At 52.3% G+C, this 17,974-nt stretch overlaps 1 protein-coding gene across 11 annotated transcripts in view; it reads right to left on the bottom strand.

Annotated features, from left to right (window-relative positions):
* The window catches only part of Slc6a6 (solute carrier family 6 member 6), a 73,071-nt gene that overhangs the window by 32,809 nt on the left and 22,288 nt on the right, over positions 1–17,974 (bottom strand). For 5 of the 11 annotated variants that reach the window (XM_059258213.1, XM_059258220.1, XM_059258209.1 and 2 more), the window contains exons 3-4: positions 12,332–12,448; positions 908–1,147 (exon numbers count right to left, since the gene is read on the bottom strand). In XM_059258213.1, coding sequence (XP_059114196.1) covers positions 908–1,147; positions 12,332–12,350 — 259 coding nt within the window. In that variant the 5' untranslated portion in view covers positions 12,351–12,448. Of the gene's footprint in view, positions 1–907; positions 1,148–12,331; positions 12,449–13,030; positions 13,091–17,974 lie in introns of all 11 variants that reach the window. The other 6 variants (XM_059258216.1, XM_059258215.1, XM_059258218.1 and 3 more) reach the window with 2 other exon arrangements.

Below are 17,974 nucleotides of genomic sequence, written 5' to 3'. Positions count from 1 at the left end.
GGCAGGAGGTGGACCCTCCAGCTGGTGGTGGGTGCCAGGGAGACAGGGAACACAGTATCTGAGGGGGGTAGTCCTACCTGCATACACTAATGGCTTCAGCAGGTCCATAAACCCTGTGAAATTATGGGCACCTTGGGTCTAGGCTATCTGCTTTGTTCTAGGGAGCATCTAGGATACTCATCAGAGTTCCCAGGGTGTCTGGTACCTAATGAGGTCAAGAAACCAGGTGCTAAGAGGAGGTTCCCCCAAAAGCGGCTCTCTTACCATGGCAGCAGGAAGTATGCCCACCTTTACAGTCACCTGGCAGGTGGTTGCCACCTATATTAATCTCCTCTGCGCCCCCGCTCTACACCAGGGAGAACATCTCTAGGCTGGAGCTGCCTAACTTTGACACCCGAGAGGGCTCTCTCAGAGGAGGAGACACAGCCCACACAAAAATCCAACCCAAACCCCCCAACTCAGCCCACCACAGCTAGAATACCTTCACGGATCTCCTCCACTCCCCCTCCCCCTTTGCATTATGGCAAATGATACTGGTGTGTCATTTACTGAAAGACAGAACTAGCTTTTGGGAATACATAGGGTGAGGTTAAAAAGCAAAATCAGTATCAAAGATGCTAAAAGAGAAGACTGTGAGCTCAGAGGTGGTGGAATGGAGGAATAGAGGGTATGAATGTCTGAGGTGGAGGGGGCATGGGTCAGACAGGACAAACCAGGGGATCAGAGAGGGTGAGGGAGGGTCCTCCAGAAGGTCACCTAGCCAGAGGCTAACACCCCTGTACGCGGGCATGCTGACCCTGTGTCCGAGGTGCAGTTGAGGCAGGGTATACCTGGCCTGGAGAAGGTCACAGAATAGGAAAAGATCTCTCACACTCTGACCCCAGCCTTCAGTTTGAACCAGACTCACCTCCACCATTTTTGTAGCAGAGGTACGGGAAACGCCAGACGTTGCCCAAACCCACGAAGCCTCCGGCCACAGACAGCACAAAGTCAATCTTGCTGGACCACTTCTCCCTCTGAGGGGGCTTCCCCTCAGCCTCATCCTCAGGCCGTGTGCCTGGGCTCTTCCCTGGCGAAGGCTTCAGGATGTCTTTGTGGAAGTCTTTCAGACATTGCAGCTTCTCTTTGGTGGCCATTTCCTCGTTTTCTAGGGGAGGCAGAACCAACGTGGATGATGAGGCCTATCCCAGTGACTTAGGACCAGTTCCTACCTCCCCAGGCTGCAGTAGGAGCTTCCACACCAAGAGTCCCCATCAAAGAAGCCACTTAGACTCCAAGGATCTCAAAAATTCAGGTATGAAACACTTGCAACCCCTAGAAGCAACAGGCTCCATTTCCCAGGCACCAGCTAAACCAAAGCACTGGTGGCCCAAGATTGTTCCCAAACATCACATTTCATTCAGCCTGTGTACCCTGGGCAAGCAGTTCCAGACATCTTCCACAGGAGAGGCCATCTGCAGCTCTCCACACCAACAGACACTCTTCTAATTTGAGTTTCTGCACGGAAGACAGCAACACACGTCTCAGTTACAACTCCACACAGAGCCTAGTGTGGGGCCTGACCTACAGGAGGCGCCTGCACCCAGGTGGAAAAGCGAAGCAGAAGATGGTGTTGGCCGCACAGGACACTATACTGGGAAACAGGCTTCACCATCAGGGCATAGAAAACGGACAACGACCGAATATGTTTATAGCAGGAAAAAACAAAACAAGGCTTTCTTGTGCAGAATTATACAAGGATGCTTGTGGCAGCTGAGGATATGACGCCAGGGCAGAGTAAGTGTGGAATATGAGCAAGGAAAGCCTGGGTCCCATCCCCAGACTGTGAACCAGGGCTTGCTACTACTTACTATCCACTCTTCAGTCCTGTCGACTCCCGGCTAAACCCATGGACCCTAGCAAGCAGGTATCTTGCTTTCTGCTTCCCAGATGGGCTTGGACAGAAGGCAGCTTCCTAAGCCTGGCACAGATCAGGGTCACCCTCCTGCTTGGCCTCTATCCTAGGTAGAGGGTTGTACCAGCTGATGGTCATCATCTTCTCCTAGCATCTCCTGTGTCTCTGCAGCTTAGCTGAGAGGCACTGTCACATCGTCTGCGGTGGTCACCATCCACGGATGTCATCAAAGGACACACAAGCAAGCCCTTTGATAAGAAATTAACCAAGCACATCTAGAGACCCTGTCAAGCCAGGGTCCTTTGTGCAAGGGTTCACATACAGCCTGGCAGAGAGCTGCAGGGTAGGGATGAGCTGGGGAGGAGGGCAGAGCTAATAGCCCTCCTTGCTCTTTTCTGAGCCTCAGTTTCCCTAGCTGCAGAACAAAACGAGTAACAACAAAGGTAGCCACAAAGCCTAGGACACACCTTCTTTGTCTCCATGATCCATGTGAATCGCTGGCACTGAGATATCAGATTTCAGAGAAAAATGGAAATTTTCAAGTCCTCTTACCACACTGGAAGGTCAGAGCACACAGGGTCTGTGCTCCCTATGAGAACACCCATGGAAATAGCTAAAGAGTGTGCTGTTCCCAGCTCAGGCCCTCTGGGAGAGCGCCTTCACCTGCTCGGCTGCAATCTGGCTTCCCACAGTCAACCCCTACCCGAGCACCAACTGCCCTGGTCGTGCGCACACTTCCCAGCTGTCGGTCTCTTCCATGACCAGACCAGCGGTTTATGGAGATAAGGACCTGTCCTGTTTGGAGCTCTGAAGTCCGGCACACAGTAGGGCATCTGGAAAGTGCTGCTGCACCAACAGAACCTCAGTGCCAAGGGAGATGTGGTGAGACCTTGCACTAAGGTCCAGAGCGGCTGCCAGAGACGTAGGATATACAGAAGTGACATGCCCTGGGGGGCTTTGCAAGGAGCAGAGGTCCAGAAGCTCAATAACCCCACTTCCCCCACACCTCCTTCCTCTCACTGGCAGGCTTGGGGTGGAGGACCCCAATTGTTTTGCTATCTGGCAGTGAGCAGACCAAGAAAGGCTTCCTGGAGCCACCGGGCAGCCCCCGGAGTCCTTCCTCTGTCTGGGGGAGCATCCGCATGGCCTTTCTCTGTGGCTCCCCCGGGGCCCGCATGGCCCAGCAGGTCTGTGGCCACTGTGAAAACAGCTCGAGCAGCCAGCATTGTTCCTGCAGCAGGTCAGCAGCCCCCGATGGTTATCTGAACAGCTCATTGTGGCCTGCGGTGGGCCCATAATTGGAGGATGTGGGACTCCACTCCCTCCCAGGGAAGGGTCCGCTCAAGAATGACCTGGAGCCTCCAACTGAGAAGGGCTGATCCACCCTTTGGACACGTCTCAATCCTTGGGGCTGGGAAGGCTTCACAAGGTCAGCCTAGCTTTTAAACTTAAGAGGAGGAGAAGGGCTAACCTCCAGCACTCGGGAGAGAAGGGGGACAAGGGTCTCCTCGCCTCACAGGCAGCTACTGGCCAAGGCTGGTCCTATGAGGAGCCAGACTCTAATGCCCCAAGGCTCGCTGCCCCGATAGCCCTGGTTCTGGACTCCGAGACCCGCTAAGCACTCTCTACTCAGAACTCTCTCTCTATCCTTGCATACTCTAAGGACTCCATCTATCATCATACTCCCTGAGGCTGAACCATGATGGCTGGGGGCCTGCGTGAGGCAGTGGAGTGCCTGTCCTGTGCCTGGCGTCGCGGGGTCTCCGTGGGTCTCTTCAATCATTCCACCCAGGAGTGTGATCCTCCCTCACCATCCCCTCTCCTCCCTGTGAGCATGTGGTCCAAGAACCAAAAAGTTCTCCATTTGCCTTTGGAGAACTCAGGGCCCAGTGGTCCTGCCTCAGCATCACCTCCAACCCTCAGGTTGGCTGTCAATCACAGGGCTACCACCTAGGGAGGGCATCCCCCAAGCCTCAGACTTCCCTGGGTCCAGAGAAGGCCCTGCAGAGAGATACAGGCACCCTGTTCTTCTTCCCTCTTGGATTCTCGTTCCAAGCCCCTCACATGTGCCTGACCAGTGGCCCTACAATATACCATTCCAGCAAGACCTGCAGATCCACTCGGCACATTCTTGGCATCCACCCCCACGTCCCTGTCACCATGGCAACCTTCTCTCAGCCAGCAGCCCCTAGCGCAGGCATCTACAGCAGCCTCCCCATAGGTCTTCTTGCTGCTCTGCTGCCCCCCAGCCTATTCTCATGCAGCAGCTGAAGGCAGCTTTAAAAAAAAAAATCACATTCATAACGGACCTCAGCTCTCAGTCCATTGCTGGAGGGAAACACAAGGCCCTCTCCAATCCCTGGTCCTCTCAGATCCCAAGCAAGACCATTACAAACGCTTATTCCGCGCCTCCCCCACCCCCCATGTGGAACAGCCCCACAGAAATGCTCTGGCTTCTCCCACTCCCTACGCAGCTGCTCCAGGCCCTGTGGTAGCTTGGTGATGTGAGCCCTGACTGAGGGGCTGGGAGCCACTTAAAGGGACTGAAGGACCTTAGGAAAGGCCCTCAGCCTCTCTGGTCTTCAATAGTCTCATCTGTAGAGCGGTAGTGCCTGTCATGGGGTGCAGAGAAATGAGGGGGTGCACAGAATATCATGAGGCGCATAGCAAGCACTCCCTAATAACAGCTGTTGTCATTATTACCAACCCCAGGGTGGGCAAGGCCTTTATCCCACTCAGCGAGAGACGAACAAGGCCCAGCCTACTCTGAGGTCACTGGAATGAGCCAGTAATCACAGAGACCCGGAGGCCTTTGCCTCAGCGCTTGGCTTCTCTGCCTCTGCCAGCCCAGCCTGACTTCTTGTGACACCCTCCCGAGGGTCCACCTCTATAGACTCCCAGTTAGTCCAGTCTACCCCCATGGTGACCAAGTGGCCACAGGATAGCCCAGTGGGTCCCTTCACATCACCTGCCAGCAGCCTGCTTCTCTCAAAGGCAGGAGCTGTTCCTCTTGGTTCAGGGCCCAGGGCTGTTCTACAGTGGAGAAGATGCTTATTTCTCATTCTGGGAGCTTTCTCGCGGTTACCACAGCTACAGGTGATCACAATGCCTGGAGTTACAGGCTCCAGGCTGAAACGTTCCTCCCCATATAGCTGAAATCACTGTCCCTTTTCCAGGGGCAGCAGCCAGATCCAGATGCAGCTGTGCTTAAATGCTGGCTTGCTTGACGATCACCAGGCAAGTTTTGCCACCTACACAGCCCGGTTGACCCTGGTGCCAGTGACATTGTGGGTTTACAAGATAGACTTTTGTACCCTCTGGCCAGTTTTAAAACATCAGATTTTTTTTAGTACCTACGCTAAACTATTTCAGAAGTTTCCTGTTCTGTCATTCTTTGGGGCGGGGGGTGGGGTGGGGTGGGGAGGTCAGGAAGGGAGGTGCACAAGAGGGAAGACAGTGTCTCATATATCCCAGGCTGGCCTTGAACTCACAAATAGGAGGGATGACCTTGAACTTCTGATCCTCCTGCCTCTACCTTCCCCTCCGAAGTGCTGGAATTACAGATCGGCATCATCACACAAGGCTAACGTAGTTCTGGGGTCTGAACCCAAGGCCTCGCACACATCACCCAAATGCTCTACCACTGAGCGGCTCCACAGCTCACGGAGACTTAACATGTTCCCACACAACAGAAGCAGGGGTACAAGCAGAGAAGATCTACTGTGCATAGATGGGGTGCTGGGTCACAGAAGCAGCCTGCCTAGCGCAGAGCCCACAGACGGACACCCAGAGACATGGCTCCTGCCTGCCTTCTTCCCAGGGTCTGTGTAGCCTTTCTGGCCTTCAGACATCCATGCACCAGCCAGGCAGTTCTTGGAGGTGATTTCAGCTGCCCCTGCCTCCCCAACAAATTTGCCTCTGTCCTCTAAGACAAGAGGGCACCAAGTCTCAAGCTGTTAGTGCTAGCATTCACGTGCAGAACCTTAGCGCCAATCAACGACCCCTGCTAGAAATGATTAAAATCTCTCACTGCTGCTGTCTTCACCATCCAGGATCCCCTATCAAGGAGGCAGGCACGTGTCTGTTCCCTCTTGTACTTGTCCCCAGCCCACCCCAGTGCCTAGCACACAGCTTGTCCTCACAGAGAGCTTGGGGAGAGATTGGTTGTCTCTTAGGGAGCCTCTGCAGGAGGAATGAGATGTTCTGTATTCAGCGAGAGCAGCTCTCAAAACTGGGGCAGGAGATGGGTCACACACCCATTGCACATGTGGACACACCTTGGCCTGCAGGCCCCTGCAGAGGCGAGTCTGTGGCTAGACTCCCGTCCTGCCTCCTGCCCTTGCCCTGTTCACTAGAGCCAGTAGGCAGGAGCCTCCATGAGGAGGCCATAATGATGCTTCGTGACCCAGGGCAAGTAACAACGTCTCTGTACCTCAGTTTCCTCATTGGAATACACTTGAGAGCACTCACCACACTACAGTGAATAATAACAATAAATATATATTTGAAAACTGTCAAGAGAAATACAGATTCTCAGCATTCTCTCCATAATGTAAGTATGTAAGACAGTTGGTTTGGTATAGCCATTCCATAACAAATAGGCATCTAAACACCTCATGTTGGGGCTAGAGAGATGGCTCAGTGGTTAAAAGCACTTGCTGCAGCCGCCAGCACTTGGGAGGCAGAGGCAGGCAGATCTCTGTGAGTTCAAGGCCAGCCTGGTCTACAGAGCAAGTTCCAGGATAGCCAGGGCCACACACAGAGAAACCTTGTCTTGAAAAACCAAAAATAAAATAGAACTAAAAAATATGTGTGTATACACACACACACACACACACACACACACACACACGTATGTATGTATGTATGTATGTATGTATGTATGTATGTATGTATTGTACGTATGTATGTATGTATACATGTATACAGATGCCATGCCTGTAACTCCCACATTTGGGAGGTTGAAAAAGACGGATTGTAGCATTTAAGACTAACTTGGTCTACAAAGCATAACCCTGTCTCAAAAAAATAAAAATAAAATAAAATAAACAAATGCAGAGGCTGGAGAGATGGCTCGATGGTTAAGAGAACTGGCTGCTCCTCCAGAAGACCCAGGTTCGATTCCCAGCACCCACATCGTGGCTCACAACTATGTGAAACTCAGTTCCAGGGAATCTGATGCCCTCCTCTGGCCTCTGTTGGCACCAGACACACATGTACACATACAGACGTGCAGGCAAAACAACTATCCTCATAAAAAAATAATGATGATGATGAATAATTATAAAGGGAAAGAAAGAGAGCTGCATCTAATGGTACCATGCTTCCTTAGCACTCTGCTAAGTTCTCCCAGGCACTCTTTTAGTTAACTCTCTCCAAAGGTGCCTTCCTCGTCTTGCTTTTGCTGATGGCAGGGCCTGGAGAGGTGAAGGTCATTTGGCTATGGCCACACAATGCACACTTGAGCTGTGAATGGCTCCTAGGCCTGTCCAAACCTCCAAAGCCCATGTTCCCAACCAGGTGTGACAGTCTAGGGATGCCATCTCTACAAGTTCATGAGTAAAATGGGGCTTGGTGCCTTTAAGAAGCCAGCTACAGGCCAATGAGTCGGCTCAGTGGGCCAAAGTGCTTTGCCACAATTCCTAGATGTGGCACCTCCATGGCAGAAGGAGCCAACTGCCTCCTGCAGGTTGTCCTCTGACCTACACGTGAGTCGTGTGATCAGTGCACACACAAGCTCACTTACACTCACTAGATGCAATTGTACAAAATTTAAAACCAGCTGCAGGCCACTAGGCCAGCTGACAGATTAGGGAACCAAGCTGGAGGGCAAACAGGGAAGTGAAGGGCCACGTGACATGACAGGCTGAACCAGGGATCATGGGACTGTGATGGGGGGCCCTGTGCACAGGGGCCTGCCTCTAGTCAGCAAGAACATCTCACAGATCAAAAGAGGTTCACTGGAGCAAAGTCTCCATAGACTTAATAGCAAACATATAGGTGCAAGGAGCAGGAGGGCTGGGATCCATCAGTGATGTCTGAGGAGGAGGGCTGGGATCCATCAGTGATGTCTGAGGAGGAGGGCTGGGATCCATCAGTAATGTCTGAGGAGGAGGGCTGGGATCCATCAGTGATATCTGAGTAGGAGGTCTGGGATCCATCAGTGATGTCTGAGTAGGAGGACTAGGATCCATCAGTGATGTCTGAGCAGGAGGGCTGGGATCCATCAGTGATGTCTGAGCAAGAGGACTAGGATCCACTAGAATTGTCTGCCAAGGGTCTGCTGTTCAGGTTCCATCCTTGGCCCTAAGAAGTGTCTAACCAGCATCACTGGATTAAGTGAGCTGGGTTAACAATGTTCTCTGCCCTCTGAGCAGGATAGATGTTTCTATAAAGAAAACACAAGAGCCAGTGTGATGACACTGGCTGGTAACCTCAGCTTTGGGGGAGGCAGCAGGATCAGAAGTTCAAGGTCAACCTCAGCTACATAGTAAGTTTGAGGTTAGCCTGGACTACATTCGACTAGCTCAAAAAAAAATTTTTTTTAGGGAGAAATTATTTTTTAAAGCCTTTTTTTTTTTTTAAGTACACCTTTAACCGATTTAATCATTTAATTGGATCACATGGCCTTCATCCTTTGGTTATCTATTTCTGCAAAGAGGCTAAGTCAAGCGTGACAACTGAGACATCTCCAGGGGTCTGGCAGGCAAAGGCAGAATAGAAGAGCAGGGACCAGGGAGGATGCGCAGCTCTAGGATCCCGCCACCAAAGGTGCCTCTGGGACTGGGATCCCCTGGGACCATAACCTCCATGGTGTCTCAAGAGAACTGGACTGCGCTAGTACATTTTCCAACTTCTCTAACACCTGTGCTCCAAACACAAAGAAAAAGGGGCATGGTCCAGCCAGGCCCACTTTGGTCGGACTACTGGCCCAGCTCAGCCAACAAAGGCCCAGTGAAGGGCAGGGTGAGGCTTGTAAGGGTACACTGGCAAGGTTGAGCTTGAGCCCCGATGGCTTATCCCCATGAGGTCAGCCAGGAAGCGGGTAACAATGAGCAGCACTGCCCTCATCAGAATGAAAGTGAACTGCTGGAGCATTATCTTAGCTCTCCATCTCTGGCCAGGGTGCCTGTCTACTTGGGGCTCAGCATCCCACTTCTAATCTGGCTGCAGTCCCACCCTCTGAAGCACAGCATGGGCGCTGAGGCCCAGACCAGGAACGCTCTTGCTCCACACCCTCACCCAGGACCAGAGGACCTCCAGATGGGACCTGCCAAACTGAATAATGCCTTTTACCAGCTTACAGGGGCAAGCAGATAAGGTGATGTGGGTTCTGTTTGCAGCCACACACACAGCTGGGATTTATATCCAGACCGTCCATGCTTTCCACCATAGTGCCATCAAGCCAAGCTCTATCCAGAAAATCTAGGGGAATAGAGTTCTGAGGGGAAGGGAAAGCATACACAAAGACAGCCATGCTAGGACCTGGAAGGGTGACTTAGTGGTTAAGAGAACCAGTTGTGCTTCCAGAGGACCTGGGTTCCATTCCCAGCACCCACACAGTGGCTCAATCTGACGCTCTCCTCTGGCCTTTGCAGGTACTGCATGAACGTGGTGCAGACATGCATGAAGGCAAAACACCCATAAAACAAAGTTAAATCCTCAAAAAAAAAAAAAAAAGATAATAAACCAGGCGTGATGGCACACACCTTTAATCCCAGCACTCAGGAGGCAGAGGTAGGTGGATCTGTGAATTTGAGGCCAGCCTGGACCACAAAGTGAGTTCCGGTCCAGCCAGAGATACATGGTAAGACCCTGTCTTGAAAACAGAAACAAAGAAATAAAATTTTAAAAATAGCTATATTAGACCTGGCAAATAGACAGTGGCCAGAGGATGCCAGCGCCTGGAGGAACGAGACCTCCAGGCCAGGTTTAAACATAGGCTTATACGGCTAAAACCCTTTCATTTACAAGCCCCAGCTTTCCCTGAGTCCCTGGCCAGTCCTCCTTCCAGCTCAGGAAGAGGGTCTGAAGGGTCTGTTGGAGTGTTATGTGACTTTCTGGTCATTTAACCCCAACGCCCTGGAGCTACTACTGCCTTCCTGAGCATAGCCACTCATGGGACGGGTGGAAGGCATCTGCCTTTGCGTGCAAAGGACAGATGGTAGCTGACCCACTTCCTTCCGGTCGAAGGTCCACGGCTGGTGATACAGGGAAGACACCGTCTCTAAGTGCAGGGCTAGCACCAGACTCCAGAGACGAAGCCGAGCTCTGCAAAGCACAGAGTCGTCGTCCCCCCCCCCCCCCACCTCTACAAAACGTGACTCTGGGCCTGGCTCAGAGTGGCAGTTCTCCCTGGTGGCAGGAGGTGGCTGTGTGGAAACAAAGCCCCATCTGTCACCTGCCTGTCATGTACTTGTTTGGTCTGGTTACAGGGTCATCCTATTGTTCCCTAAAATCAGAGACAGTGGGGAAGCACATTTTATTAAAACAACACAAAAACGATGGGAAGTTCAGAGGAAAGGCAGGAGGGCTTCTGAGGTAAAAGAGGCTGCAAAGAGAGGGTACAGGGAAGATCTCTTCCCTCTGAGCTAGACACCCAAAGCCCAGGTTGGGGGCTGGGGGTTGGGGGAGTAACCTAGTTACCAAATGCCATTCAGCATTGTGGTAACAAAGCTAGGCAGGAGGAGGAGGTGGGGGGAGGAAGGGGGAGAGGAGAAGGGAGGGCAAGAAGGAGGGGAGAGGCAGATGAAGAAGCGAAGAAAAGTGGGGGGAAAGGGAGAAGGAGGAAGTAGGGAGGCCTGACCACACCACGGTGTCTCCTGGGTGCTCTGGGCCTGTCTGAGAAGCAGGGCCGGGTGTGGGCACCTGAAGACTTTGTACACACAAAGAGCGCTTCAGGGACGCCTGGCTCCTGACTTGCCAACCACCTGTCTCCTTTAGTTCCTAGGTGGACAAGCTCTTGGCTCTGAAGGGGCGCTCTGCTCCTCCCCTCTTTCTCCTCCCCCTCAGCTGAGGAGCCAGGGGAGGGTGAGTCAGCAGGCATCGGCTCCTGGCACTGACTCACCCCGCCACAGGGCTGTCATTCACCTCCAACAGCGTCACTTCCCCAGCAAGAGGGCCATGGGCCTCTTGTGGTGGGGGTGGGGCACCAGGGTCCTGGGGCAGGCACTGTGGAGCCCAGGATTATTTCTGGAGGCCTCTGCCACTTCCACAAACCTCCCCGCTTTCAAGCTACAGAAGCCCAAGGCTGGAACCTGTATGCTCTGTAGGAAAGGGAAGCAGAGCCCTTCTCTTGCTCTACAGAAATGCAAGACAAGTCCCAAGTATTAGGCCGCCTTGTGACCCCTCCACACTACCAGGCCCCTAAAGTTGTCACCCGTACAGTCCGATGTCATGGCTTCATGGAGAGCAGGCAGTATACTCTGCTAGGTGGCCTCAGGCTTACCTTCTGTGCAGTGGGTGTGATGTCTGGGCACAGTGTGTTATTTGTAAATACTCCCTCCCCTCAGTGTCCCACAGGAAGGACATCCTTCCTTCCGAGCACCAAAGCCCAATCGACTATGACCTAAAAGCATGGCAGAAGCAATCACCTACCCAGAACCACCCTCAGTTCTGGGCAAAGGGGAAGCTGTTCCTGCTTCCCTGTCCCTACTTCCAGAGGCCGAAGACCTCCACAGGATGCTTTCTCACACCCCACACCTTGGCTCGAGTGCCCTTGACCAGGGACACTAGAGCATTCAAAAGTACTGAACAGAACCCTCACCAGGCAGTGACGGCCACCACATCACCAGCCTGTGCTGGCACCCCTCCCACCAGAGTCCCAGCGGCTTCCTGACTTCAGGCACAGTACACACACACATCAGAGAGAGTGTTGAGGACCCTGTTGAGGCTCAGTGCGGGGTGGGGGTGTGCGGGGGTGCCGGCAGGGCCACAACAAAGTTCAGTGACAAACACTTAAGACTGCGGGCAAAAGAGAGTGACCAGGAACCTGTTCTCAGCCTCAGAGCACAACTTCCCCCCAGAAGATGAAGATTCTTTTTGTTATTGTTGTTGTTGTTGTTGTTGTTGTTTTGGAGAGCCCTGAATCTTAGCTTCCATTTCTATTACACAACACATTCCCTGAGTAGCTCTCCAAATGACTCTGGGGTGAACTGGCTGCGGTGTTTCCCCAAAGGTTTGTCAAGTACCAGGGAATTCCCTGGGAAGCTGCATGATAGGGCCTCAGAAGCCCCAGCACATCCCACTCTGTAGGAGAGCAAACCAAGGCCCCGGCCCTACAGCACTCTGCCATGGGTGGCCCAACATGGATGGCCGCAGGAGAGATGTTCCAGAGAGGGAACTGGAGGGAGGTGGGGGGAGTGGGGACACTCCTGATACCCCCACCCTACGGATATAGTAGGTGCCAGAGGCAGAGAATAAACTCCTATCGCAAACCTGGGTGCACGGGATTCATATCTAACTCTGTCAGGCTGACGGACGTTGGTGCAGCGGAGGGCAGTGGCAGCGGCTTCCAGGGCTACGAGATGGTGCCTAACACCAGCTACTGCTTGGCTAGAAGAAAAACTCAGCGTTAAAATCCACGCGGGGTGTGTGTGTGTGTGTGTGTGTGTGTGTGTGTGTGTGTGTGTGTGTGTCTGGAGGTTGACACAGCACAGCTGTGTCTTCCTCTGTGCCATGGGCATCTCCCAGAGCAACCCCAGCATTTTCCTCTCCACTGCTAGCCCAGGTAAGCTCTTGTGATGTCCCCCCCAGGGCCCAGCACTGCCTTCTCCTGACCTGCCACTTAGGTGGCATCACAAGATGCAGCCACACCAACCGCTGGAGACTCCTCAGAGGCATGCCCCCGGCTCACTTCTAGCAATCTCTGCCTGGCAGCTGGGTCAGCCCCGGCTCAAGAGCTAGCAGTGACTCCCAGCTGCCTGCAGAACTCTCTCAGATCTTCACCTGGAACCCAAGCTCCACCAACCCTTCCTATGCGGTCTTGGGTAGGTGAGCCCCTTTGGTGTCCCAGGACCACCACATTCCCTGGTATTCCTCTTTCCATCTCTATACTCTTGGAGCACCCATGTTTAAGGGGATACCACCGAGACCGGAAGCCTTCTTGGCCATCCCATATTGTGACATCACACCTACCATTCAGCTGGGGCTCGGCTCTGGTTCAGAACTGGGAAACTTTGGGCAAAGTTTCAAAATCTGTTTGAGAAACCTTGGTGTCCTCACTTTGTTTTTGACACAGGGTCTCATCGTGTAGTCCTGGCAGGCCTGAAACTCATCATATAAACCAGGCTGGCCTTGAACTCATAGAGTTCCCTCTGCTTCTGCCTCCCAATTAAAAGTGTGTGCCACCTACCACTCCCAGTGGGCAAGCCTTTGGTCTGATGGTCTGTAGAACCCTGGGACATAAGCTAGGGCGTGAGTACCAGGACCCATCTGTACCTATTGACTCAATCTTTAAGGTGGAGCCCAGAAATCTCACCTGCTACATCCGCTTCCCAGGAGTCTTAGAATCAAGGCTGGGAAGGGCGGGGCTGTAAACTGGGAGGCACTGGATAAAATGTCAAACAAAATTGACCAGTGGAAGAGCCATTGTTCGGCAGATGCAGTGCACATGTGCCAGGGGGTGGGGGAGGGGTGGACGGTGGCTAGCAACGCTGAAGGCCTTTCAAGCCCTTCTGAGGGAGCTCTTCCAACTCTAGACAGGGCCACACACTTCACCCGCCTTAACTGGAAGAAGTTTGAGACAAAGGCGAGGGCTGGTGGGGTGGCTTCTGGGGCTGGGCAGTTAAGTGGGGCCCACCTGTCTGATCCAAGGGGAAAGTGTTAGAGGCTCCCAGCCACAGTGGGCAGCCAGGGCCACAGAAGCTCCCCCTCAGCTCCCAGTGATGTGGCTCTGGTTCCCTAGCCTGTACTTTCTCTGGTGGCCTCAGATTGCTTTCTGTCCCAGGGCAGGGGCTGGCCTGTCCCAGGTGCACTTAGAAAGACCTGGGTTTACTCAGCATCCCAGTAAGGGCAAAAAAATAGTTGGGCTAGCTTCTCATAGATGGCACCATACCACAGGGACATGGCTTGGATTTGTGGGGGAGGGGACAAGGTCTCCTACAGTGGTGGAAACAGAATATTACCAGAGAAACACCTGCCAGGGAATACCAGCAACAGGGCAGACCTTGGAGGCCTCGGTCTCCACTGCTGAAGACAGACTGTCCCTCATTGAAGTGAGGTTAAACCAGCTGGCTGGGGAACCCCACATCTGGAGCCCCACTGTCCCTCCCACACTGGTCTCTCTCAGGCAGAGAGCACTCACAAAGCAGTCCCTAGAGAGTGGACCCTGCTCGGTAGCACTGTTGGGATTAGATGGCCTCACCGAGGTCCTTAGAGCAGCACCTGGCACCGCAGGGTCTTCAAAGCCCCAGCTGACAAGATAATGACAAAAGTGACCACCATTCTCCCGAAACCTCTGGCAGCCAGGACATGGGTGCTGAGTGTCCACTGGCTCCCTCCCTGCCAGGGCTCAAACACGGGGTGTCACCCTAACACCTCACCTCCACTGCCCCTCCCTGTCTCCTGTCCTATGCCAGTCATTTCGATCTCCTCAGGGGATCTCCCCAAAGAGCTTTGCCGCCATGGCTGTGTAGACTCCCGGCCTGTGTCTATCTGGGACAAAGCCTTCACCAGCTGGTACTACTGCGGAGACAGGGTCCCTAGTATTACAGTTCTTTTGTCTTTTATGCAGTGCTGGGAATGTAGCCCAGGGTTTCAAATGCCAGTCAGGTGCTTTGCCAGCAAGATGCACCCAGTCCATCCCTATTTTTTTGCTATTAGGAATGTTTTCGCCAAACGATGATGGTGCACACCTTTAACCCCAGCACTCGGGAGGCAGAGTCAGGTGGATCTCTGTGAGTTTGAGGCCAACCTGGTCTACAGAGCAAGATCCAGGGCAGACACCAAAACTACACAGAGAAACCTTGTCTCAAAAAAACCAAAAAAAAAAAAAAAAAAAAAGTTTTCCTGGGGGCTGGAAAGATGGCTCAGCAGTTAAGAGCACTGGCTGCTCTTCCAGAGGACCTGGGTTTAATTTCCAGCACCTACATGGCAGCTCACAACTGTCTGTAACTCCAGTTCCAGGGGATCTGACACCCTCACACCAATGCACACAAAATAAGATTTAAAATGTTTTCTTGCCGGGTGGTGGCACATGCCTTTAACCCAGCACTTGGGAGGCAGAGTCAGGCGGATCTCTGTGAGTTCGAGGCCAGCCTGGTCTACAGAGCGAGATCCAGGACAGGCACCAAAACTACACAGAGAAACCCCCGTCTTGAAAAACCAAAAAAAAAAAAAAAAAAAATTAAGAAAGAAAGAAAGAAAGAAAGAAAGAAAGAAAGAAAGAAAGAAAAGAAAGAAAAATGTTTTCTCTTTTACATCATGGGGAAAATAACTTGTCACCTTAAAAAAAAATCTCCATGGGGCTAGAGAGATGGGTTAGTAGTTAAGAGCATTTACTCTTGCAGAAAATTAGAGTTTGCTGGCTCCCAACCATCCATAACTCTAATTCCAGGGGATCCAATGCCCTCTTCTGACCATTGTGAGCACTGCACCCACATGGTACACATACATATATACAGGCACACATTTATACACATAAAATAAAAATAAACCTTTAAAAAAATCTCTAAGAGGGGCTTAGGGTATGGTTCAGTGGCAGAGCTTTGCCTAGCATACACATAGCCCCTGGTTCCACCCTCAGTACCATGGGGGAGGGGAGGATTCCCTCCCACATCAGGCAGGCCCTAACAATTCAGTGGGGTGTACCCCTAGGCACCCCAAAGTATTTCTGGCTCTTCCCCCCTCCTCACTGCTACCTCCTCAGGAAAGCCCTCCCTGCCCAGCCTACACCCATCTCCCAGCAATGTGGCTCTGGTTCCCCAGCAGTAATCCTGTACCTTCTCTGGTGGCCTCAGATTGCTTTCTGTTCCAAGGCAGGGGCTGGGCCTGCCCCAGGTGCACTGAAAAGGACCTGGGTTTGCTGTAGTCATAGCAACCTTTTGTTCCTCTAATTCCAACTGTTTTCCTATGGTTGAAATAATAACTGCAGCTGACATGTGGCCACACAGCTCTGGGTGCTTTATATAATTCTACCTAATAACAGTTTTTTTTTTTTTAATCAGGCTAAATATTTCCCTTCTTCCCTTAAATCCTTCTCCAATGATTGCCGACGCTCACTTATCTCCTAATTAGTCCAAAGGTAATGGGACTTCAGAGCATCTTAGCCTGCAGGGACAAAAGCACTCTGGAAATGTCATATGCACATGGAGAGACACCCACCTGCTCAGCCAGTACATTCCAGGCTCTCGGTATTCAACCCTTACTAGTCAGTGAGATGAGAGCCATTACCCCACGTTGTAGATGCCCAATCAAGGCTCACGAGGTTAAGCCACTTGACTGAGGTTTACACAGTCCGGAAGAAGCACACTCCTGGATCCTTACCTGCTGAGCTCAGGATTATTTCCAGGTCATTGCTGCTAACAACACAAAGTCCTACCCCCTTCAACTTGGCACAGGAGAATACTGACAGTGGCCGAAAGTAGAGGGGCCACTTTGTAAATTAACCCCCCCAAAATTAAGAGCCCAAAATCTCCAAAGCACAGTTGCTTTCACAGGCCGGATAGAGGCACGTGGCACGGTGGCTATATGGCAGGTGGCCGTGACAGCAACAACAGACATCCACGTGCCACGCAGGCCTTGCTAAGTGTTTTCCCACTTAATTATACTCAGAACAGGTGAGAATCAGTGACACTAGCTACGATCGCTAAACACCGACCCTCCGGCTAAGAAAGAGGGCTTGTTTTCAACCATTAAGTTCAATCAGGCTAAAGCAATCATGAGGATAAAGTCCAGGGAATGGTGGAAACAGCCAACTCTAGGGGCTGCCCCAGGCCAGGCCATTTCCGTAAAGGGACTGCCTCTCCTCACCAGCTGCCTGGCCCAGCAGTGCCCCCCACCCCTCACCTTCCCTGAGCTGTCAGTCACCCTGAGCTGTCAGTCACTCAGACTCTTTCCACTATCCCACCCTCCGCAACCCAGGTCTTAATCAGCTTAGTCATGTATACAGCCTGGGCCACCCAAAAAAAGGTCTCCTTTTCCTCCTTGGGGGCAAGGATACCTGTGATTTAGGCCATAGCTATAAATAGCCCCTAACTCCATCCTTTTTAATTGACTCATCTATTTATTTTGTCAAGGAGTTCCTTCTGGTCCCTCCCCCACCATGGCCGAGTTCTACATTAATACTTCTTCCTGAAATCACAGGACTGATGCCTGGAAAGGAGGGTCTCTCCCCTGGCTTCTGCAGCTTGGCTCTCTGAAGTCCATAGCAGGCGACACCTCCTCTTGAGAATCTGGCCCCCAAACTCCACTGGCCTCCTCTTCTGCCTCACCTAGATTTTAATTGGAATCTAATGGGTCACTGGCCATCTGAGTGGTGACCTCAGGACTCTGGCTTCTCCCTGGGGGCCTCAGTAGCATCATCTGCTAAATGGACCATCTCAAATTACATAAGGCAAGGCTGGAGGAAGGGCCTCAGCACAGGATCAGATTCGCTCTGGGAGACACAACACACCCTCTGCCCCGGAAGATCCACCTGCTTTTATTTCATGAACTTTTCAAACAAACACTGACTCTGGCCAGGCCCTTCTCAACTCTGTGAAAGGAAGAAACAAACCCACCAGGAAAACGCCAGATATTCTGGTTCTCCATCACACTGGGTATCAAACAAGGAGCTTCGACAGAGCGGTTCTCTATGGCCCACCCCCAAGCCCTGTGAAATGTCTAACTAGGTAAGACTCCTAAGAACAGCGGTCCTCCCAGGGCCTCCAACCAACGTGACTCTTATGGCTGAGTTGGGGTAAGAGCACAGCTGTGCTTCTCTGTCTCAGACGCCCATCATCAAAACAGTTACCTAACAGCCGGAACTCCGAGCCACAGAATATGGCCACTGGTCTCCACAGTCTGGTTCCCCAAAGTGGAGCAAGACTAACCCCCTGGACACAACATCCAGCTTTGAGGTCACCAGGTGAGAGTCCCCTC

The sequence above is a fragment of the Peromyscus eremicus genome, chromosome 3 (assembly GCF_949786415.1).
Source record: "Peromyscus eremicus chromosome 3, PerEre_H2_v1, whole genome shotgun sequence".
In the NCBI taxonomy this organism is placed as follows: Eukaryota; Metazoa; Chordata; class Mammalia; order Rodentia; family Cricetidae; genus Peromyscus; species Peromyscus eremicus.
Note: the sequence above shows the minus strand (reverse complement) of the source record. Positions and strands in the feature narration are given on the sequence as shown.